A 24270-nucleotide genomic window follows, 5' to 3' on the forward strand; every position below is an offset into this window, starting at 1 on the left:
ACTAGAAATAGATTCTATACATGGAAACTAAATTTGCATCTTCTTTTAGGTGTCATAATTCTGCAGAAAGGATGAGAATGAATCTATCACAGCGATGGTTAATTTATAATTTAAGTTTTATTGAAAGTTGTAGGAGGATGAATTATGAAAGGAACAGAAACCTGATGAGGGATTCTAACTTGAAGATGGTAATGATGGGCACAGATTTTGGAAGCAACTCCACATTCAAAAAGTTGAGATGAAGTATTGAAGAAAGGCAATGGATTCAAGCACACGTGAATAAAACAGAATCAATTTTGTAGAAAAGTCAGCACTTAGCAGAAATAAAGTATGACTATGACTAATAATCCAGTATTATTAGCTAACAGAGAGACAGGAAGGCAAATAACATTGACTGCAATTTAGTGGTTTCTGGTTTGGGAGAATAGAAAAGGTAAGTGTTATTGACAAACTAAATTAGAGGAGGGCATTAAAGGGGGAAAAAAAAATACAGAGAAATGTGGATGGGACAGAAAGAAGCAAAAGGTAGCGATCTGATATTAAGATATCCATCATCTTCTTCCCGATTAAATTGAATCATACAGGGAGATATGCCAACAATGAAGTAGTAGTAACATTTTTCCAAGTCAACATTGAGTGCAACTTTGAGGGAAACATGCAGAGGGTGGTGTTCCCAAATGCCCATTGCCCTTGGTCTTTTTATTGATGCACGTTGCAGGTTTTTAAGACGCTGATGTCAGCTCAAGTATAACAGAGATATTAGCAGAACCAAACACACTTGTATTGCACCCACGAAAGCCATCCCACATCTCTACTCTTCTTTAAATAGTGTCATCTGGGAGATCTGGGTGGTGGGGTGAAGATAGATCTCTACCAAAGAAGGTGTAAGGCACTCCTTCCCACAACAAGCCTGCAGGGCAAGACGTAGCACCTGCTTAGCACCCCCTACCCCCCGAACAGACTTACTGAAACCATGGGGGGAGGTGGTGGACGGCAACATAAGTAGCTGGTGCACATCACAAGTCCTGGTTATGCAACCACTAATACCAGGCAGACAATCTCTGAAGAGTATTGATAATGGCTAGGGTCACTCATCTTGTAAAGACACTGCCCAGAAGAAGGCAATGGCAAAGCACTTCTGTAGAAAAATGTGCCAAGAACAATCACAGTCAGAAGACCATGATTGCCCACATCATATTACACAGTACATAATGATGATGGTGATCTGAGAGATAAAACTTCTTATTCATAAAATACCATCTTCAACAGTCCAGTATTTAATCTAATCAGTATTATTGTACGTTAAGGCTAATGATCTCTGAAGTTCAGTTTGAACACAACTGCTGATTCAGGAGAAGAAAGAACTAGTAATGAACCAAGGCTAATAAAGTATGCAAAAAAAAAAAAAACCGGCTCTCCCAAATTGAGGCCTCAAATTTTCTTTCAGCAATATTCCCAACTAATTTGCAGCAAGTCCAGCAGATTGTCCTCACTCTTTGTGCAACACTGATACAATTCCAGTGTTAAATATGGTATTTAAATATTTAATATGGTATTTCAAAATTAAATTTTAAATACCATTTATATTAAATATAATATTCATTATATATTTAAAGTTCATGGTTCAATATTGTGTATATTTAACATACACAAAATATTCACTATTCAACATCCCAAGGCATTTAAATCTAACATCAGAACTACTAAATGCATAATAGCTATATTTCCAGATGCCCTGAGCATACTGCAGAATAGAAAGGAAATATTCAGACTAGGTCATGACCAGAACCTAAATGAGTTACCCTCATTCCTACTCCTCTATATATTTCTCTTCATTCTTAGTGAATACATGAACTGGAGTCCACATCTTAGAAAAATACATGGCATACAATAATCCTTCCTGTTGAAGAATATAAATGGATATGAAAAGCCTTCTGAACAGAAATATTAATAATATTCATAGATGCAAATTACCTGCACGAGACCACGCTTGTACATGGCACACAAGAGGAAGAGGGAGTCTGCTGACCACTCGACATACTGAATCTGGTCCAGACATGTATACAAGTGCAGGACTTGCAAGGTGTGTGCATCACGGATTATCAGACGGTACTGGACACAAACTGCCTGCATGAATGGATCAAATTATTAAATTCAGTTTGATAATTTCCCCAACTGATAAAAACACAAGTCAGACATCCTGGTACCGGTCATTCAAAGTTGCTACCTATATCTTATGAAGAAACACTATGGGAATACAGACCTTGCATATCAGTGCCCTATATACACAGCTAGAAAACTCGGTGGCTATTTTATTAGGTATAGAAGTGGAACCTGGTGTGGTACTCTGCTGCTGTAGTCCATCCACTCCAATGTTCAACTCTCAAGGAGATGCTCTTCTGCACACCACTGTTGTAATACATGGTTATTTGAGCTACTGTCGGCTTGAATCAGTCTGGCCATTCTCATCTGACCTCTCTCAATAACGAGGCATTTACATCCACAGAGCTGCCTCTCATTAAATTGTTTTTGTTTTTTGCAGCCTTCTCTGTAAACTCTAGAGACTGCGATATGTGAAAATCCAAAGAGATCAACAGTCTCTGAGATACTCAAACCACCCTGTCTGGCCCCAACAATAATTCCATGGTCAAAGATATTTAGATTACATTTCTTCCCCAATCTGATGTTTTGTATGAACAACAACTGAACCTCTTGATCATGTCTGCACCTAGTTTTTGCCACATGATTAGCTGATTAGATGTATGCATGAACAAGCATGTGTATACCTAATAAAGTGGCCACAATATTCACAATTCCAGGTATGTTTCAATTGATGAAGGACAGACTCTGATTCTCATGAAGCAGTGTTCTATTGCATAAGGGTTTTTATTGGCAAAAACAACAAAAGTCATAGTACCATCATTTTAGCAAACACAGAAGCTAGATTACTAACCAGATTACTAGATTACCTTTGACCGCCATTTGTGCTTTAAACCTTATTTTGTCCAGTGAGAATAGGTTGAGCATGCTGGGGATTTTGCTCTTCGAAGCAAAGGAGGATGACAGGTGACTTGATACAGTTGTACAAGATGATAAGATGCATAGATCAAGGGGATAGCCAGAGACTGTTACCCAGGGTGGAAATAGCTAACATGAGAGGGCATAATTTTAAAGTGATTGGAGGAAAAGTATGGGGGGAGGCGTGGATATCAGAGCTAAGCTGTTTTATAAAAAAAAAAGTGGTGGGTATACGGATCGCCCTGCCAAGCGTAATGGTAGAGGTCGTATATAGGGATATTTTAAGAAATCTTAGAATATAAGACTTAGATGTCTGATACAAAAATGGAAAGCTCTGTAGGAGGGAAGAGTTAGATTGAACTTAGCGTTGGTTAAAAGGTTAGCACAACATCATGGGCTGAAGGGCCTGCACTGTGCTGCAGTGTTCCATGTTCGAAACCAAACTCTCTGCATTACTTAAGAAGTCTAATAAGAGAAACTTTATTCAATTTAACTTGAAAAACTGCAAAAAAGCAAAAAGAATTTATGGGAACACCAAATCATGTAGAAATGATGACAGTGAGGTTACATTGCTGCAGTAATAATTGAATAACAGACAATATTGGGATCATTTAAATTTCAATTAAATGAAAAACAATAAAACATTGCAATCTTTAAACTATTTACGCTGAAGGTACTTGGGAAATCAGATCTAGGCCACAGTTGACTATTAATTCTGATTTAAAACGGGCACTCAGTTTAACAAACTACTGTAAGTATAATCATAAAAAAATTTGGATTCGTTCCCAAAAGTAAACAAGAAAAAGGAGTAGGCCATTCAGCCCCTCACACCTGCTCTAGCATCCAGAACAGCTAATTGTTCATGCGGTTCAATTTCCTGCGTAAACTCCATATCCAATTGTTTTTTAAATATATTATGCTCCACAGCCCACGTGTTGAGAATTCTAAGGATGCACTCCACTCTGGCAAAGAAATGTCTTCTCATTTGGAAAGTCTAAGCCCTTATTTTGAGATTGTCCCTTGGTTTTAGACAACCCAAAGGAAACATCTCGCCAACTACCATGGCAAGCCCCATTATAATTTTGTTCTCTCAATGTTCTAAACAAAAGAGAACAAGGCTACTCAGCAATCTTTCCTCAGAAACAAACTGCCATGAATCAATCTACTGAATCTTCACTGCACTCTTCTATCACGAGAATATTCTTTTTCCAGTTAGGGGGCCAGATCTCGACATATTCCACATATGATCTCATTCGGGCCCATCCTGTTTGATTTTCCTCAATGCTTGCTGTGCCTCCAAGTCAGGGCTTCCTAACATCTTGTCCACGGACCACTTGCTTAATGGTATTGGTCCATGGCATAAAGTATGGGAACCCTTGCTCTAAGTTAACTTTTGAATTCAGCCATTGGATACATCCTTTAAATTTGAAGAAATCTGGCGACCTTTTATTCAATATTTTCATATGATCTGATTTTTGTACTTGTTCTCTTCCGGCTATTTTTTCGGAACCTTGGATTTGATCAGAGAGTCTCTCTTCTCTTAGATTTTCTCTCAGGATGGACTGCCCAGTCCTTTTTTCTCCTGTTTAGATTAGTGTTTTTTTTTCTTTTTTTATATATAAAAATTTCTAATAGTCCTTCCTTTCTTCATAAATTGATAAGAGGAGAATGAATTACATTTTTTCTGTATTATATATTCTACTGTATATCAAATTTATACTTTGTAGATCAACTGTGATTTTGATATTATTTCACCTTCTGTATGTACTGTTATTGACATATATACCAGAGATATTCTCCTGTTTGTATACACACTTTTTTTCTAAATCAATAAAAAGATTGAAAAAAGAAAGTTAACTTTCAAATGATGCTCAAAGATATCCATGCCCTCTAAAACCAACACCCTCCAATCTCTCAGCTAACTTTTTCTTCTCATATTTTTACATTATATTCCATGTATAATTTCTGCATTTATGGATTGGACCATTGAGTTATTGACTGCAGACTTTTTTCAGACTTATGGTCTTTTTATTGCGTTTTTTTAATCGCACATTTTTCCCGTCTTATTGTGTGAGGGGAACATGTTTGGGAATTGATGATTTGAGTTTTTTTGTGGGGGGGAAGGGTTGTTTGGGGATTGATGTTCCTGTTCTGTTTTTTGTGGGGGGGGGTTGGGAGGGGGCTGATGATGGGGATGTCATTCTTTTGGGGGGGGCCGTTTGTCTCTGAATGACTTTCATGTTCTTTCTTTGTGTCATGGCCATCTGGAGAAGGCACATTTAAAATTGTACATAGATCCATGCTTTGATAATAAATGAACCTTTGAGCCTTTTTTTCTTTATCCAGTAACTTAATCTGGCCTTTCTGATGCTTCTCTGCATCCTCCTCAGAACTTGTATTGCCATTCAGCTTTGTATGTTCAAATTTGGATATATTACATTTAATGACCATGAGCAGCCCAGGCCCCAATATAGATTTCTACAGCTCTCCACTAAACAACCTTTCTCCTTGTAGGCTACTCAATACAATGGTCTAGAGACTGTCTTGTATTTTATACATTCACTGGGTAACTTTCTATTTTCTGTTCTTATATTACACTAATTTCAGCTTGATTTGAGTAAAGCCCATCTCAGTGGAACAACACACTTATTCCCTCATGTCCTATGATTTGAAATCCATTTCTTCCAGGCCAATCTTTATAGTCTTTTCATATTGATTGTATGTCAATTAGAACATGGTTTAGCTGCAAATTGATTTGAACTATAAGCATATATGAATTCATGAGCATACTGAACTTGGGCTCTCAATTTGAATTTAGAAAAATACCAAACTTAAGACCTTCAAGATAAATTACATAATCCATCAACAAGAAACAATCTCAATATTCCAGTGGAAAAATAAACATGAATTGGGATGGAAACAACACAAGTTTTACATTTTCCAATTCTCCTTCCTTACCATTAGTCCAGGCTACTGGATTACTAGCCATTAGTTTAACTACTATAGCACCAATTCCAGTATTGCTCTGGACTGAAGTCCAGCTTTGCTTTGTAAAACATCACACCAAGTTACCATCCAGTTTTTAAAAAAACATACATTCATCATCACCTCCACAATCATTGGCTTCCTGATGGTTTTACTTTGCCCCAACATCAGTCTTTTAATTCCATAATATGCTATCTTAGTAAGCCTCTACTACCTAGTTCACCTTTAGTTCTCCAAAAGTCTAAACCTACAGACATGTTACACTATCTTGATCAACCTTCTCTTACTTCCAGGAGTGCAATCGTTATCACGCACAATTCGCCTTTATCAAATACTGTACACATCAGCTCTCCTTGTTCAATTGAATACCACACCACTCAGGCAATGAATCACTTCCCAAGTATCACTCTTGCATGGGCAAATCTATCAACAATGAAAGATCTACAAGCAGTCCTGAAGTCGGCGGATGACTAAGTATTTCAATGGAGACACGGGCCGTGCGGCAATGAAATTTCTTACCGAGTACCGCCCATCGGGAGATAGTCTGCACAACTGGTTCGACTGTTTAAACAGTTCGGAGAAATTCATGTCAGTATAAACCTTGGGACCCTTCGTCCGGCCCGAGCCTCAATACTCCTTGCCCCTGGCCCGGTCCGAGACCCTCCTCACTCCTGTCCTGGCTACAAGCCCCTTCACTCCTTGCACTTGCACCTGCCCGGGCCGGGGGCCAGGGGCCGCCTGAACCCTCGCCGCTCTGGCCCCTCACTCTCCCCGGTCCTCCTGACCCGAGGCCCTGTCTCCTCCCCAACTTGTTCCGACCCAGTTTCCGGGAATCAGCTCGAGCCGAAAACCGTTGAAACCACCAGTTGAGGTTAGCTGCGGGGCGGGATCACGAAAGATATCAAGTCGGCCAATCCGGCAGGAGTGATGGCTTCAACTTCCGATTGATAATCTCATCCGCCAATCCAATTCGGTCCAGTGGAGGGAAACTGAAGCAATAGAGAACTATGGGAGTTGTAGTTTATGGTGCTTGGAGGGGTACCGGGAACCAACGGTTTTCAACATTTCGAGCATGTGATTCCTCCAGCAAAGGCAAGGTATGGAGAAAAGTACCGATTGCTAATTCACCGTACGGAGTAGTATGTTATATCTTGTATTGACTCTCTTTTTTTTGATGACACAACTTGACGATTTAATATCAAAACAGAATATGCTGGAAATACTCAGAAGTTCAGGCAGCATCTGTAGAAAGAGATAATGTTTCACATCGAAGACCCTTCGACTGAAGTTATAAGATATAGTATTGATTTCAAACCAGCTCAAAAGTGTTATCATAACCATCATCCAATCTTTGCAACAACGCATCTTTAATCTTTAAATATTAAATGTTCAATCTTTAAATATTTTATTGAAGGTCGTCTGATTCGTGACAAATTATAAACTGACTCAAGATGAAAATTCGACTTCTTTAAGATTCTGAATAGTCTTTGAATTACACCTTTATTTAAAAGAGCTATCTTCTGAAGAAAGGATATTTTTTCAACATTCTTCCGATTTATTTGACTATAAATCTGTATTGCATCCCCTCATCGAGTTTGTACAAACATTACCAAAATAATCTGCAAAAACAGTGGTACGAAAGCACAATATTCTTCTAGGTTTTCTACAGGTCACTCACGTGTGTATATCAAGGTACTTTTAACATTGCTGGATCAAGATCTTATTATTCCCTGTTAATTTATTATTATTATTTCCCAATGTCACTCTATGCACTCTACCACAACTCTGAAAAAGTTCAAGACCCCCAATTATATTCTCAAGGCGCCTGTAATCAGTTCGTAAATCGAGCATTGCCCTTCCTATGAACAAGTGAAAATATAAGCAATAGCAGTTCTTTTGGAAAGTAAGAAAACCATAATCAACTGTGGTCTAAAAAGTAACAGAAGGCCTATAAAATGGAGCAACGAAAAGCAGAGAAATTGGAAAACACATTGTGATGTAAGGTAATGGTTCTTTCCAATGTGTTATAATAATTATTATACTTTTTAATTCATGCTGAATATTGACAATTACATTTACAGGAACCATGGACTTTGCTCCGCGTTAACGTATGTAAATATTTAATGAAAGGTCTCCGACTTGAAATATTAACTCTGATTTCCTTTCTACTGATGCTGCTTGATCTGGCGATAGTCTCCGGTATTTATTTCAGATCTCCAGCATTTTTTTAAACATGTTTTCCTCTTTTAAAAATTCTTCCTTTCTGCTTTAGACTTCCCAGTGCACATCATGTTACTGTTACGGTATTTCAGCATTCCTCCTTATCTGCGTGTTGACTTTTGTATCAGCTAGGATCTGCTGTTGTCAAAATTTGCCCGTAATCGAGGTCGGATCCCCGATGCAGTACTGTGGGAATCTTATATTCCCAAGGTATCCTTCAAATAAGACAATAAGCAGAGATCCTGTTAGATTTTTCCGGTGATCCTTATTGGTACTAAAAGAGTGAGAACTGGAATTGCTAGCAAAAAAAAACACTAAAATTAAATAGGTTAGTTATATGTTCCACAGCGATCATATTTATGTATATTAGTGACAAATTACCGAGTAAAAAACGTTTAAATATTTTGTACAATGTGAGTGGGTGCTGCATAAATGAGGATGTTTTGTTTCCATTCAACCAAACTCAGACGGGGTTTTCTAAAATTCATATAATGTTCCTCCAATTTGGCTCTGTAATTGCCCATTGGACCTGCTGTTTTTTCCTCGAATGATTTTGTCTTTCGATTTGAATTTTCTTTCAGTCTCATTAGTGATAGCCGCTTCGCGGCGGCTTTTTGCTGAGTCTTCCCCCACTGCTGATTGTATTTTCTTCCCGCCTGTATGAGCCGAAGTGGCGGTTGTGCCTTTGGCAGATGTGACTCTCTCACTCTCCTGCTCTGAATGAATCGGCGCATATATTTATATATATATATAAACAGCCAGAGTCTCTCCCTCTGGCTCCCAGCCAGGCGGAGCTGTCAGTCTCTCCTCTCTGTCTCTCCAGTCCAGGTAATACTAACCCATATCAAATGCCCTCGCCGGTAGCAGAAGTGACAGAGACGCCTGTCCTGATATCCCTCAAACATTCGCCATCGGGCAATATCACTGGATTGAACCGCGGGCAGCACACATTCCACCTGTGACCTGCGGGGAATCAGACGGTAGCTTGAATTTTTACAAATTTCTTGGCGACGGTGGCAACTCAACCAACTCCATGTGAAGAAAGGTTTTCGCTCTCGGTTCCCACATCAAATATCAATAGACCGTAGGTAAATATTCAGTTTGCCTTTTGACCAATTATTCAGGCGCAAGCGTGATCTTTTTAAACTTTTAAAGTTGGTTCCATCTCTATTAAATTAATTTTATTAATGCTGTATTTGTCTGGTGTTTCTAACTGTTCACGATGCGTAAGAGTATCGTTTCATATTTTGATTTAGTTGTATTACTTGTATTAATTTCCTCTGTGGATTAAATGTGGATCTTTATATTGTTAGGTATTTTGATTATGCTTGAAAACAGTTTCTGTTTTCTTAGAGGCTGGTTTGGCACTGTATTTCGAAACTGGAATATTATTTAAATGCACATTTTCAGTCGTTTTCCATTGCAGAATGTCACGCTTTAGTTTCCCTTATTTTAAATGCAAAAGACGCTAAAGAATTGTTACGTGTTCGTTAATTTTTCAACATTTCTTTGCTTCTAATATATATATATTTTAACTAAAAATATTAGAAACTAAGTGAACTCTCGAACTATTCATTCATGGCAATATATATATATATATAGTTTCTAATATTTTTAGTTAAATGCATTTTTGGTTTCAACTCGTTCCTTCATTTAACGCTAAATCTCACCTATACACACGTAATTAAAGATTCCGTTGCACTTAAAACTTTTGCTTTTGTTTATGTGCGTTGCCATATCTATATTTTGAAGCGCATTCAGCAGAAATAGTGGGAATTTGTTTTGGAAAACACAATTGTCAAAGTTTATCGAGGTATTGGAGAACAATTTTATTAACAATTTTGCAATGTCAGGAATCTTATGGATTCCAATAGGATCTTACTTGGCATCTTATCAAAAGGTTGGTTGACCTTGGGGCTGGAGATCCCAGTTGCACTCTCACTTTTAGAAAATAACTCAGATCTTGCTTTTTACCAGGAGTTAACAGACAAATAGTATTATGTCTGAAATAGTATCTGATAGCATGGAAAGATTTTTTATATGAAAATGATATTTGGATGGTATTGTTTAATCCTTGCAACCAGCTAATAATGACAAATTCTTTAAATGATTGCAGACAGCACCCTCAGTTTTAAGAAGCATAAAATGGGTCAGGGAAACATCTTTTAAAAATGATTGTTTTCAAACAGTTTTGCTTGTAAGGTACAAGTTGTGTCAAAACACATTAGCTCTTTGACATCAACATGACAACAATGAAGCAACGTTCTTCAAATGGCCACCAGGAACAGAAATAACTTGCAAATAAGCCTTTTCATGAAGGCTGTTACCCTCTAGAGAAGCTGCTGCTGCCTCCCAAAGTCTATGGCTTCAACTGTTAGTCATTAAATGGCTTTATTTTCTAGTTAGTTTCAATTTGGATTTGTATGATTGCTGGCTGAGGATAGTTTTGTGTTTCAAGCAGTTGGTGTTGTTTGGGTTTGTGAGTCTATAAACAGAAAAATATCCGGTGAACAAAGAGGAAATTGTATTAATACAACACCTTTCATAAGTAAAGCCATTTTTATAATTCTTCACTATCAGTGAAACACAGACACCATTGTGCAGGAAAAAAGCATCAGCCAATTTTCATACAATATGATCCCATAAGCAAAAGTGCAATGATTTTGTAGATAATCTGTTCAACTAATGTTAATTAAGCAAATTAACATTGACCAGAATACTAGGAAACTCTTCCGCTTTTCCTGAGGTAGCGTCATGTCCAGTGACAATAGAGTTAGGGCATCTGTTTAATATCTCATGTGAACCCTCATTATGGCATGGTTAACTGCATATTTTGCTCAAAATCTGTACACTAGAACAGCACAAGAAATTCTGCAGATGCAGATCCAGAGCCATACACACAAAATGCTAGAGGTACTCAGCAAATCAGGCAACATCTATGGAAATAAACAAACAGTCTTTGGGCCAAAACACTTCATCCCATAGGTCTGGAACACACACCCACTTTAGTCTGGCATAGAGGCAACACGCTACTAAGTGTACATCTTAAAAGTAGAAGTAAAGTTCTATCAACAGATGAAAGGAGCTATTCAAGTTGAAATGGCCCAATGGCACCTTTTTAGAATTATCAGTCTTAAGTTAGCCTTTTACTGATTTCAATCCAATCCTAAATTTGTCTTCTGTTGACTACTATGGTTAAGTATATTATGCTTTATATTATCAGAGGTGTTGTAAAATTCCTGAAGTGGATGATAATTTTTTTGTCTATTTTGATATGCACTGAAGATTTGAACAAAACTCTGGCAATGTACTACTTGCGCTGATTAAATTCTATTGCATTGAACATGAATATGTTTCACTGCACAATAGAAACATAGAAAATAGGTGCAGGAGTAGGCCATTTGGCCCTTTGAGCCTGCACCGCCATTTATTATGATCATGGCTGATCATCCAACTCAGAACCCCGCCCCAGGCTTCCCTCCATACCCCCTGACCCCCGTAGCCACAAGGGCCATATCTAACTCCCTCTTAAATATAGCCAATGAACTGACCTCAACTGTTCCCTGTGGCAGAGAATTCCACAGATTCACCACTCTCTGTGTGAAGAAGTTTTTCCTAATCTCGGTCCTAAAAGGCTTCCCCTCTATCCTCAAACTGTGACCCCTCGTTCTGGACTTCCCCAACATCGGGAACAATCTTCCTGCATCTAGCCTGTCCAATCCCTTTAGGATCTTATACGTTTCAATCAGATCCCCCCTCAATCTTCTAAATTCCAACGAGTACAAGCCCAGTTCATCCAGTCTTTCTTCATATGAAAGTCCTGCCATCCCAGGAATCAATCTGGTGAACCTTCTTTGTACTCCCTCTATGGCAAGGATGTCTTTCCTCAGATTAGGGGACCAAAACTGCACACAATACTCCAGGTGTGGTCTCACCAAGGCCTTGTACAACTGCAGTAGTACCTCCCTGCTCCTGTACTCGAATCCTCTCGCTATAAATGCCAGCATACCATTCGCCTTTTTCACCGCCTGCTGTACCTGCATGCCCACTTTCAATGATTGGTGTATAATGACACCCAGGTCTCGTTGCACCTCCCCCTTTCCTAATCGGCCACCATTCAGATAATAATCTGTTTTCCTATTTTTGCCACCAAAGTGGATAACTTCACATTTATCCACATTAAATTGCATCTGCCATGAATTTGCCCACTCACCCAACCTATCCAAGTCACCCTGCATCCTCTTAGCATCCTCCTCACAGCTAACACTGCCACCCAGCTTCGTGTCATCCGCAAACTTGGAGATGCTGCATTTAATTCCCTCATCCAAGTCATTAATATATATTGTAAACAACTGGGGTCCCAGCACTGAGCCTTGCGGTACCCCACTAGTCACCGCCTGCCATTCTGAAAAGGTCCCGTTTATTCCCACTCTTTGCTTCCTGTCTGCTAACCAACTCTCCACCCACACCAATACCTTACCCCCAATACCGTGTGCTTTAAGTTTGCACACTAATCTCCTGTGTGGGACCTTGTCAAAAGCCTTCTGAAAATCCAAATATACCACATCCACTGGTTCTCCCCTATCCACTCTACTAGTTACATCCTCAAAAAATTCTATGAGATTCGTCAGACATGATTTTCCTTTCACAAATCCATGCTGACTTTGTCCGATCATTTCACTGCTTTCCAAATGTGCTGTTATCACATCCTTGATAACTGACTCCAGCAGTTTCCCCACCACCGATGTTAGGCTAACCGGTCTATAATTCCCCGGTTTCTCTCTCCCTCCTTTTTTAAAAAGTGGAGTTACATTAGCCACCCTCCAATCCTCAGGAACTAGTCCAGAATCTAACGAGTTTTGAAAAATTATCACTAATGCATCCACTATTTCTTGGGCTACTTCCTCAAGCACCCTGGGATGCAGACCATCTGGCCCTGGGGATTTATCTGCCTTCAATCCCTTCAATTTACCTAACACCACTTCCCTACTAACATGTATTTCGCTCAGTTCCTCCATCTCACTGGACCCTCTGTCCCCTACTATTTCTGGAAGATTATTTATGTCCTCCTTAGTGAAGACAGAACCAAAGGAATTATTCAATTGGTCTGCCATGTCCTTGCTCCCCATAATCAATTCACCTGTTTCTGTCTGCAGGGGACCTACATTTGTCTTTACCAGTCTTTTCCTTTTTACATATCTATAAAAGCTTTTACAGTCCGTTTTTATGTTTCCTGCCAGTTTTCTCTCATAATCTTTTTTCCCCTTCCTAATTAAGCCCTTTGTCCTCCTCTGCTGAACTCTGAATTTCTCCCAGTCCTCAGGTGAGCCACTTTCTCTGGCTAATTTGTATGCTTCTTCTTTGGAATTGATACTATCCCTAATTTCTCTTGTCAGCCACGGGTGCACTACCTTCCTTGATTTATTCTTTTGCCAAACTGGGATGAACAATTGTTGTAGTTCATCCATGCAACCTTTAAATGCTTGCCATTGCGTATCCACCGTCAATCCTTTAAGTGTCATTTGCCAGTCTATCTTAGCTAACTCACGTCTCATACCTTCAAAGTTACCCCTCTTTAAGTTCAGAACCTTTGTTTCTGAATTAACTATGTCACTCTCCATCTTAATGAAGAATTCCACCATATTATGGTCACTCTTACCCAAGGGGCCTCTCACGACAAGATTGCTAATTAACCCTTCCTCATTGCTCAAAACGCAGTCCAGAATAGCCTGCTCTCTAGTTGGTTCCTCGACATGTTGGTTCAAAAAACCATCCCGCATACATTCCAAGAAATCCTCTTCCTCAGCACCTTTACCAATTTGGTTCACCCAATCTACATGTAGATTGAAGTCACCCATTATAACTGCTGTTCCTTTATTGCACACATTTCTAATTTCCTGTTTAATACCATCTCCAACCTCACTACTACTGTTAGGTGGCCTGTACACAACTCCCACCAGCGTCTTCTGCCCCTTAGTGTTACGCAGCTCTACCCATATCGATTCCACATCTTCCCGGCTTATGTCCTTCCTTTCTATTGCGTTAATCTCTTCTTTAACCAGCAACGCCACCCCACCCCCCCTTCCTTCATGTCTATCCCTCCTGAATATTGAATATCCCTGAACGTTGAGCTCCCATCCCTGGTCACCCTGGAGCCATGTCTCTGTGATCCCAACTATATCATAATCATTAATAACAATCTGCACTTTCAATTCATCCACCTTATTACGAATGCTCCTTGCATTGACACACAAAGCCTTCAGGCGCTCTTTTACAACTCTCTTAGCCCTTATACAATTATGCTGAAAAGTGGCCCTTTTTAATGCTTGCCCTGGATTTGTCGGCCTGCCACTTTTACTTTTCTCCATAGTACTTTTTGTTTCTACCCTCACTTTACACCCCTCTGTCTCTCTGCACTGGTTCCCATCCCCCTGTAGTGAACTAACCTCCTCACGCCTAGCCTCTTTAATTTGATTCCCACCCATCTAAATAAGATATTTAGGCCTAAGTTTTTAATGTAGAGAAGTATCCAATGGTGCATCACTGTGACATAATTAGACAAAAATTGACAGGCTGGAAATTCACAATGTTAAAGGGAATTTAACATTAATTTAACATTAAAGGGAATTTTATGTTCATAATTTTTCCTATCCCACTCAAGCTTTCTTTACAAGGGCCAGCTGTTTTCTTTAATCCCATGAAAGAGGGAATTATTCAAATCTTTGGTTAATCTGACAATACCTCCCAGCATCATATGTGCATGATAAACAGGCATAAACTACAATGCATTGTGCAGTTGCTTCTATCATTCATTTTATAGAGAAGAAGCAGTTCAGTATTGTATCTGAGGAAAAGAGGACTATTTTCTGCATCCACAGCAGCTTACCATTGCTGGTTGTTTGACATCTGCACCTTCAAAAGTGTGCTATGATAGAGTAATGTAAAAGTATAGTGGTTGTGTACAATCCATGAATTATACCTCCTAGGAGAATGGCACTTTCCATCTTAAATGACTTCAGTCCAATCAGCTGGAATGCTTGCTTTTATTGGATGTTTTCTTTAGCACCAACTGGGCTACCTTCCCTTAATGGAGTGTTGATCAGAGTATCCCTTCTCTTCGCAAGTGGCAAAACCACTTTTGATTCCATGATTTCACCCTTATTGCATCAGATGCATCTCTTTCAGAACTGCTGCCTCAATAGATTTTACATTCACTGCCAAACAAGCTAAAAGCTAAAATCTCTGGGAAGGTTCTCCATCTGCAGTAGCCTTTCACCAATGGAGAAGACAGTCTCATTAAAAAGTCTGGCCCAAGATGGAAAATGTACCTTTTGCTGTCAGTGCATAATTTATGCAACAAACAGACTCTTACCATTTTTAAAAACTTCTGCAATGCTTTGAGAAACCCATTTATCATTTTTATTCAATCCTATTATGTATTTATTATTTCTGACTGCAGCTGTCAGTAGATCTGAGTGTTCTGATTTCAGATTTATTTACTACAAGGCCTCTCCAAACTATTGTGCCATTCAAAATTTACAGATCAAAGCAGTGAGGTAGCAATAAAATTGTATTGTCCTGGTAGGCGGACAATAAACATCGGTGTAAAAGCAAGGCTACCAAGGATTGATACAGATAACAATTAATCATTGTCATTGTTAATGTGCCATGATGTAAGATGTGGGCCATCATGGTCTTGCATCTGTCTTTAATCTGAGAAGTTCTAATAAGCTCTCCAAAACTTTTGCCTGTTAATAATACTTGTAAAATAAAGGGCTAATAAATTGGAAAAAGTAAAGATAAGCATATGAAAGACAGACTATATGTGTAGTGCTTTCAAAGAATTATATTCCATGGAAAGTATGACTTCTATGTGTAGTACTAAATTCTACAATTCTATCATTATAGGTCTTCCAATCATAACTGTCCATTGGTTTGCAGATTAGTTGGACTATCAAGAAGGCAGCAGAGAATAAATTAAAACTCAATTTGCTGGGAAATATCTCTCTGAGAATCAGTATGGCACTATACTTTTATCCATGTCTTATTTGAACTAAAGAAATGCTGAGGAAAAATATCCAGGAACAAGAGCAGTGCGCACTTGAATTGAATTTCTGGTCCCTTCAACAAATTTACTTGATTACTGGAGGTACACAATCCTTTTTATTTGCATTTGTAAATAAGTACATTAGTTAAATGCTAACCAAGCTGTGTTAGTTTCAATCTGATTTTTTTCTCCATTTTGATTCATTTCCTATATCTATTTATATCATCCAAACCAATAGTAAGATAGATCAAAGTGAAGGCTGACCAGCTTGTGGCTCTTCTCAGTCGTCCCTATTAATCAGCTGATTTGAATTCAAAGTTATTGCACAGTGTTTCATTGGAAGTTCTAAAGTTGATGTTTGCTTTATCTGTACTCCAGTCATATATTAAAATCTCTGTACAATGGAGAGATACAATATAGTAATTAATACAAGACTTCACCTAGGTAAGAGTGAATAGTGCTAATACATAACACACTGTACCTATAATGAGACAAGTAGAACACATCAAATATAGAACCTTGGCTTCATGTCAAACAGACCAGTATCACAGTACACAGCTTATGTATATTATCAGAGAAGTAGCACTGTTTAAAATGTTGCAGATAACATTGGTATATGAATGTAAGAACACTAATTGCTTTGCAAACATTATCATTATATATTAAATTATTCATCTTTAGATAATATCAGTTTTAACTAACCAGAAAAGATGAAATGAGTGCTTCAATAATGAGTATTAGTGTATTGTTTCAGGAAAAGGAGTATTATATATAATGGTATAAGGATGGAGATTCTTATGGAGTCATAAAAATAAACAAAAATATGCATCAAATTTTTGGCATAAAATCGTTGGGAGAAATTGAACAATAATATTTTCCACTGTATTTATCAAATGGAATTCCTAGACTAAATACGTAATGTCCTAAAAGGCCTACATAGGCCTACCCCTGCCAAAATGTGTCTTGCTCCTTGTGACTTTGTTCTTATTTATTCACAACTCCCAACAACTCGAGTTCAATCCTGACCTCCAGTGCTGACTTTGTGAAGTTGGTCTGTTTACCCTGTATATGTGTGTGTTTTGTCTTGGTGCTCCAATTTCCTTCCACGTTCCATGTGTGGGTAAATCGTTTAATTTGTCGCTGTAAATTACTTCAAGTGTGTAGGTGAATGATAGAATCTAGAAGGAACAAGTGGGAATATGGGGAGCACAAAAATGGATTTAGTGTAAATAGGTCCTTGATGGTTGGCAGATTAACTATTGGCTCTATGACAATAATTGGATATTGCTAAGAAGGCCAGCATTTACTACTTGTGTTAAGGTGGTGGTGATCTATCTCTTTAAATGCTGTAATCTTTGTGATAAAGATAACAAAAACAGATTGATGTAACTAAATGGCTTAACTTCTCCATGGACTGTCCCAAGCACAGCTGCACAAGGGGGAGGGTTGGGCATAGGGCTAGCAACCACATTCTGTAAAACCTAGTGCTATGGAAATGCCAACAGAAACACCAAAGACCTCATCCCTGGTATAGGAAGGATTTTTGGTGGGCTGCGGCTTGAAGAACTGGCCAGGACAGAGAACTATACTGTCCCAGTAGCGTGATAAGCTTAAGAAAAAGAAGAATGAAATGGCTTGCTATGCCATGTGAAGGGCATGCAAGAATTAAGCACCTGTTCTGGGTCCAGAATTACTAATATATAGACCAGAATAGGTAAGTATAAAGCATTTCCTTCTCTGTTAGACAGCGGTGAGCCAATGGATGGTGTGACAATATGGAGGTCCTCGTTGTCATTACTATATGTATTTTTTTTCACAATGTTAGTTCTTGTAAAATAGTAGCTTAATAACAATTTAAATTGCATATTTTTGAATTTGCATCTCTGGGTTGTTTAGCCAAACTGCCGGATTACTCTTTACTTCATCCCTCCTCCTTCAGGTTTCACCTATCACCTTCTGTTTCTCTCTCCCCTCCCCTCCCCTCACCTTACAAATCTACTGCTGAGCTTTTTTTCTCCAGTCCTGCCACAGGGTCTCAGCCCGAAATGTCGACTGTACTCTTTTCCATAGATGCTGCTGAGTTCCTCCAGTATTTAATGTGTGTTGCTTGGATTTCCAGCATCTGCAGATTTTCTCTTGTTTGTGATTGGATTACTAGCCTGCTTCATTGTCAACATAGCCATAACATTGCTGTAAATTATTACATGTACATTAAAGGTGTACTGCCCTCATAGAGATGCCCAGAAGTAAGATTTTCTTTTTCTGAAAATACTTTTCTTTTGCATTGTAATACTGAAGCACTCATGTTGTTAATTAATGTCTCTACTGTAATCATTACCTCTAGTTTATTGATATAGTTATTGACAAGTCTAGATCACCTTATAAATATTTTCATCTATGCTCTATTTCCTCTTCTCCTTTTGGGCATTAATTTCTCACTTTGGAGAGGTTTACCAGCCATCCATATCATTGACTCTATTTACAAAACACTTATCTTAAATCTATATTTTAAGTTTGATTCAGTTATTTCAGTATGAATCATTTTTCTCTGTCTGGCATTAGTGCAGTTTTGTCATATAGTACATCACATATTCATTCTTTCATTGATCTGAAATCCATGTGATCAGTTATTTACACTACCACATAATTAATTTGATATATCGCGCATTGAAACAATTACGTGTATAAATCGCCCATATTTCATTAACTTTTACATCCATGGATCTGATAATTGATGAAGTCTATCTGCTTGTATGTTATCCAGCATTTTTTCCTGATTATTCTGCAAAGCATTTTCTTCTAAACAAACCAAGATACATTTTCTTCTGAAATTTTGTTGTCTTATAAGTCAAACTGACTTTTTTCATATTTATTCCTTCTAATACCAGCCTGATCCCTACCTAATATCCAGATCAGTTTCCTTTTTATTAATTCTGATTTTCTTTTATCAGTACCTTTGTAATCAACTGCATTTCAATTGTTATTCTATGAACACACATCAAAGTTGCTGGTGAACGCAGCAGGCCAGGCAGCATCTCCAGGAAGAGGTACGTCCTGACGAAGGGTCTCGGCCCGAAACGTCGACTGTACCTCTTCCTAGAGATGCTGCCTGGCCTGCTGCATTCACCAGCAACTTTGATGTGTGTTGCTTGAATTTCCAGCATCTGCAGAATTCCTTGTGTTTGTGTTATTCTATGAGTATGATTTGCTATCTTTGGGCTCGGATTAAAAATGTTTTCTTAAAGGGAAATATTATTTGCCATTCATAAAGATATTTTGATGAAAAAATCAGGATAAATGTAAGCAAAGCATGAATATTGTATATTTAGGTTTTTAAAAGGTATTCAGTAAAAAAAATGCACAGAAAGGTTATTACAAGATTGGGACTAATTGAACAGAAGATTTCTTAAAGGCAAGAAATGAAACAGAGATATATGGCTCAGTCTGAGGGTAGTATTTTGTTAATAGTAGGACACTACATTGACCAGAATTGAATTACTAGTAATACATAATTTATTTAAATACCCAGTTAAAGAGTACAATATTTCCAAATTTTCTGTTGATATAAAGCTAGGCAGGTAAGTGAGTGATGCAAAGGATGTAATGTGTCTGTAAAACAACACAGGTAAAATGATTTGGCAGAAACTAGCTCATGGAAAATCATGAGAATATTCATTTCAATTGCAAAAATAGAAAGACATTGATTTTAAATGGTAGGAACACAGCAAATATGGCTGTACAGAGGATTCTTGGAGTACTGGTAAACAGTAGCAGAATGTGAATTTGCAAGTCACAGCAAGCAATTAGAAATGTCAAATGTCAGCCTTTATTGTAAGGGTGAGGTTCCCAACCATTTTTATGCCATGGACCAATACATTAAGCAAAGGATCTGCAAACCCCAGTTTGGGAACTCCTGTCGTAAGGGCATAGAGTATAAGTATAGGTCTTGGTAGTATTCATGCAGTATTTTGAAAGGGTTTATAAGATCAAACCTAAATTAATAAGAACCCCAAGGTAGTACTGTACATCAGGGGTGGCCAACCTTTTACATTCCATGCGTCAATTTTTTCACGTACGAGTTCAGATGTGATTTTTTTTCATGCACGAGTTCTATATTAACATGTTTTTACAAGAATTGATTGGGGGTACAAGACTTGTATGGCACATCTGAACTCATGTGTGAAAAAATTGAGGCATGGAATGTAAAAGGTTAGCCACCACTGCTGTACATAGTTTGATAGTAAATTTATGTTGACTTTGACTTTTTTTTTTGCTCCCTGGACTTAAAAACAGATGTACTTTCTATTGATTGGGTTGCTGAAATGCAGAATCAGTACATTACTTCCTATCATGAGAAATCAAATGGCATAGGTTGACATTCAAACATTTAGAAAAATTAAATGTACTATTTGTGAAAGATGTGTGAGAAGGATTGACATATAAATACTGAGAAGCTGTTTGGTAAGCTTGAGAAATCTAGAAATTTGATCAAGATTGGTGGTGTAATGTGTTTGTCCATCTAGGCATAACATGCTAAGATAAGGAGAAATTTGTTGTTCTTGAAATATCAGTATAGAGATTGTCTGTCTCTTGGAATGGGTTTTGAGACATAAATTTGGTCACTATTGATCTTATGGCAGAAAAGAAAGCCACAAATCAGAGGACCAACTCAATACTGATATCAGTAAACTAACCTCTAAAACATGGATTGAAAAAGAGAATTTCCTTCATCAGGTGAAAACCATTGGTCTTTGTCTAAACATATACAGGTAAAATGAACTTTCAAAATATATCTTTGTTGATGCTTCTCACCTTCTCTGTACCCCTGCATGAGCTTATTCTCACAATCCTTCAGTTCTTTTCATGCATTGTCCAGTTTACTGTTATTAAATTGAATCATTTTCAATTTTCCTGTCTGATTACAGCTAAAGTAGCAATGGGTCTCCTTCTATCCCCTATTAGCTCAGGCACTATCTAGAAAAATCTTGTTATGTTCTTCTTTTGTAGTCCTTTGGTAACTTCATCCAAAGGCACGGTAAAGACATCCAGGTCTATAACCACAGCACCTCTCTTGACCCCTCTTCTACCTCATTTTGTTGGACTGATTTTCTGATAACTTGATGTAAGCAATTATAATTTTCTCTGATGTAAACAATGATGAGATTGATCTTAGCTGTCATAAACTCTGTACACACCTCCACTAGTTCCATATTTCATCCATTATGAAGCAAACTATTAGCGATTTCAGTGTCTTGTATGATGCTGAGCTGAGCTGACCCACATATTTTCCCCCATAAAATCTACCAACAGCATCCTCCTCCAGTCTGCTGCCTATATCCCTGGCTGAGCCCACTTGAGGCTAGCTTTGTTATACCCATACACACGATTTTCAATCCATTGCATTTCCTAGCTCTCTATAAATGGAATTTCATCCAAAATGTAACTAATCATTTGCTATTTTATACCTATTCTACTCCATCACCATGTCCTTGATAGTTTGCACTGGAGTCCCATAACCGTGGCCTTCATTCCAACCCCGCCCCCCCCCCCCCAATCCGTTAAACATCTGACTCTGGCATTTGTGTTCCATACTTTTGGCAAATTGCTAACATTCATATCCACATGATCTGGAATCTATCCCCCTCCTCTTATACTTCCTGTTCCTTGCCATCAGCTTCTTTCCCATTAAGGCTCTATTTAAGACAATAGACAATCGAGCCAGCACCACCATTCACTGTGATCATGGCTGATCATCCACAGTCAGTACCCTTCCCCTGCCTTCTAGCCATATCCCTTCACTCTGCTATCTTTAAGAGCGCCATCTAACTCTTTCTTGAAAGAATCCAGAGAATTGGCCTCTACTGCCTTCTGAGGCAGAGCATTCCACAGAACCACAACCCTCTGTGTGAAAAAGTTTTTCCCCAACTCCATTCTAAATTGTCTACCTCTTATTCGTAAGCTGTGGCCTCTGGTTCTGGACTCCCCCAACATCGGGAACATGTTTCCTGCCTCTAGCGTGTCCAATCCCTTAATAATCTTACATGTTTCAATCAGATCCCCTCTCATTCTTCTAAATTCCAGTGTATACAACCCCAGTCGCTCCAATCTTTCAACATACGACAGTCCCGCTATCCTGAGAATTAACCTCATGAACCTACGCTGCACTCCATCAATAGCAAGAATGTCCTTCCTCAAATTTGGAGACTAAAACTGTACACAATATTCCAGGTGTGGTCTCACCAGGGCCCTGTACAACTGCAGAAGGACCTCTTTGCTCCTATACTCAACTCCCCTTGTTGTGAAGGTCAACATGCCATTAGCTTTCTTCACTGCCTGCTGTACCTGCATGTTTACTTTCAGTGACTGATGAACGAGGACACCTAGATCTCGTTGTACTTCCCCTTTTCCTAACTTGACACCATTCAGATAATATTCTGCCTTCCTGTTCTTGCCACCAAAGTGGATATCCTCACATTTATCCACATTAAACTGCATCTGCCATGCATCTGCCCACTCACCAACCTGTCCAAGTCACCCTGCATTCTCATAACATCCTCCTCACATTTCACACTGCCACCCAACTTTGTGTCATCTGCAAATTTGCTAATGTTACTTTTAATCCCTTCATCTAAATCATTAATGTATATTGTAAATAGCTGTGGTCCCAGCACCGAGCCTTGCGGTACCCCACTAGTCACTGCCTGCCATTTTGAAAAGGACCTATTAATCCCTACTCTTTGTTTCCTATCTGCCAACCAATTTTCTATCCATGTCAGTACCCTACCCCCAATGCAATTTGCTCCAATTTTGCACACTAATCTCCTATGTGGGACCTTATCAAAGGCTTTCTGAAAGTCCAGGTACACTACATCCACTAGCTTTCCCATGCCCATTTTCATAGTTACATTCCCAAAAAATTCCAGAAGATTAGTCAAGCATGATTTCCCCTTCGTAAATCCATGCTGACTTGGACCTATCCTGCCACTGCTATCCAAATATGCCGCTATTTCATCTTTTATAATTGATTCCAGCATCTTCCCCACCACTGATGTCAGACTAACTGGTCTGTAATTGCCTGTTTTCTCTCTCCCTCCTTTCTTAAAAAGTGGGATAAAATTAGCTACCCTCCAGACTTGCCCCTGAACAAGTTTTTGATCAGTTTTCTTAACATCCATTTATTTAGGTCAGCTAATTAATGGATATTAAGCAGTATTCAAGAGGCATTGTCTCAAATATTATTACTCAAGTGCTTATCATGTTGAAGGCATGGATAGCAGACTTGTTAACCAACAGAAAAGAAAGGAGGAAACACAGATCATTGTCATAACACAATAGCCCATTGGTTGAATAACAACTTCCAGAAAAACAATTCTATTGGTCCCATTCCCCCTTTTCTTATTCTAGAACTATATGTAGTAACTGAAAGCTTTAACTAATTGTAATGCAAAAGATTCTGCAGATGTTGAAAATCTAGAGCAACACACAAAATGTTCAGAAACTCTGTAGGTCAGGCAGATTACATGGAGAGAAATAAACAGTCGATGTTTTGGATGCATCTTGATGAAGAGCCTCAGCTTGAAGTGTCAACCCTTTAGTCCTCTCCATAGATGTTACCTAACCTGCGGATTTCCTCCAATATTTTTTGTGTGTGTTGCTTTAACTAATTGGATGGTTTGGGGTTTAATCTATTTTAATCACAGCTGAAGAGATCCAGTGTAATAAAATAAAAAGTATGGTAGACATATATTAAAAAAACAAGTGGAAAAACATTAGGGGATGACACAGAACATCTATAAAAGATAGAAGGATTAAGTGACTAACAAGATTTTGGTAAATATGGTATAATTTAAACAAGTGTGAGGCTATTCATTATGATGAGAGGAACAGAAAAGCAGAAGGTTATTTAAATGGCACACAAGAATGAAAAGTTACCTCTCAGAAAGATCTGGGAGTCCTCCAACAAGTAAGTCATAAATTTTGCAGGCAGGTACAGTGAGTAA

At 38.4% G+C, this 24270-nt stretch overlaps 2 protein-coding genes across 2 annotated transcripts in view; one reads left to right on the forward strand and one right to left on the reverse strand.

Moving 5' to 3' along the window:
• wrap73 (WD repeat containing, antisense to TP73) overlaps positions 1-6886 on the reverse strand; it is a 28722-nt gene extending 21836 nt beyond the window's left edge. The window contains exons 1-2 of the mRNA XM_072245035.1: positions 6523-6886; positions 1975-2127 (exon numbers count right to left, since the gene is read on the reverse strand). Coding sequence (XP_072101136.1) covers positions 1975-2127; positions 6523-6591 — 222 coding nt within the window. The 5' untranslated portion in view covers positions 6592-6886. The remainder of the gene's footprint in view (positions 1-1974; positions 2128-6522) is intronic.
• Positions 6887-9281: 2395 nt separating this feature from the next.
• Positions 9282-24270, forward strand: part of tp73 (tumor protein p73) — a 213708-nt gene continuing 198719 nt past the window's right edge. The window contains exon 1 of the mRNA XM_072244921.1: positions 9282-9311. The gene's annotated coding sequence lies outside the window, so the exon portion shown is untranslated. The remainder of the gene's footprint in view (positions 9312-24270) is intronic.

The sequence above is a fragment of the Mobula birostris genome, chromosome 27 (assembly GCF_030028105.1).
Source record: "Mobula birostris isolate sMobBir1 chromosome 27, sMobBir1.hap1, whole genome shotgun sequence".
NCBI classification, from domain to species: domain Eukaryota; kingdom Metazoa; phylum Chordata; class Chondrichthyes; order Myliobatiformes; family Myliobatidae; genus Mobula; species Mobula birostris.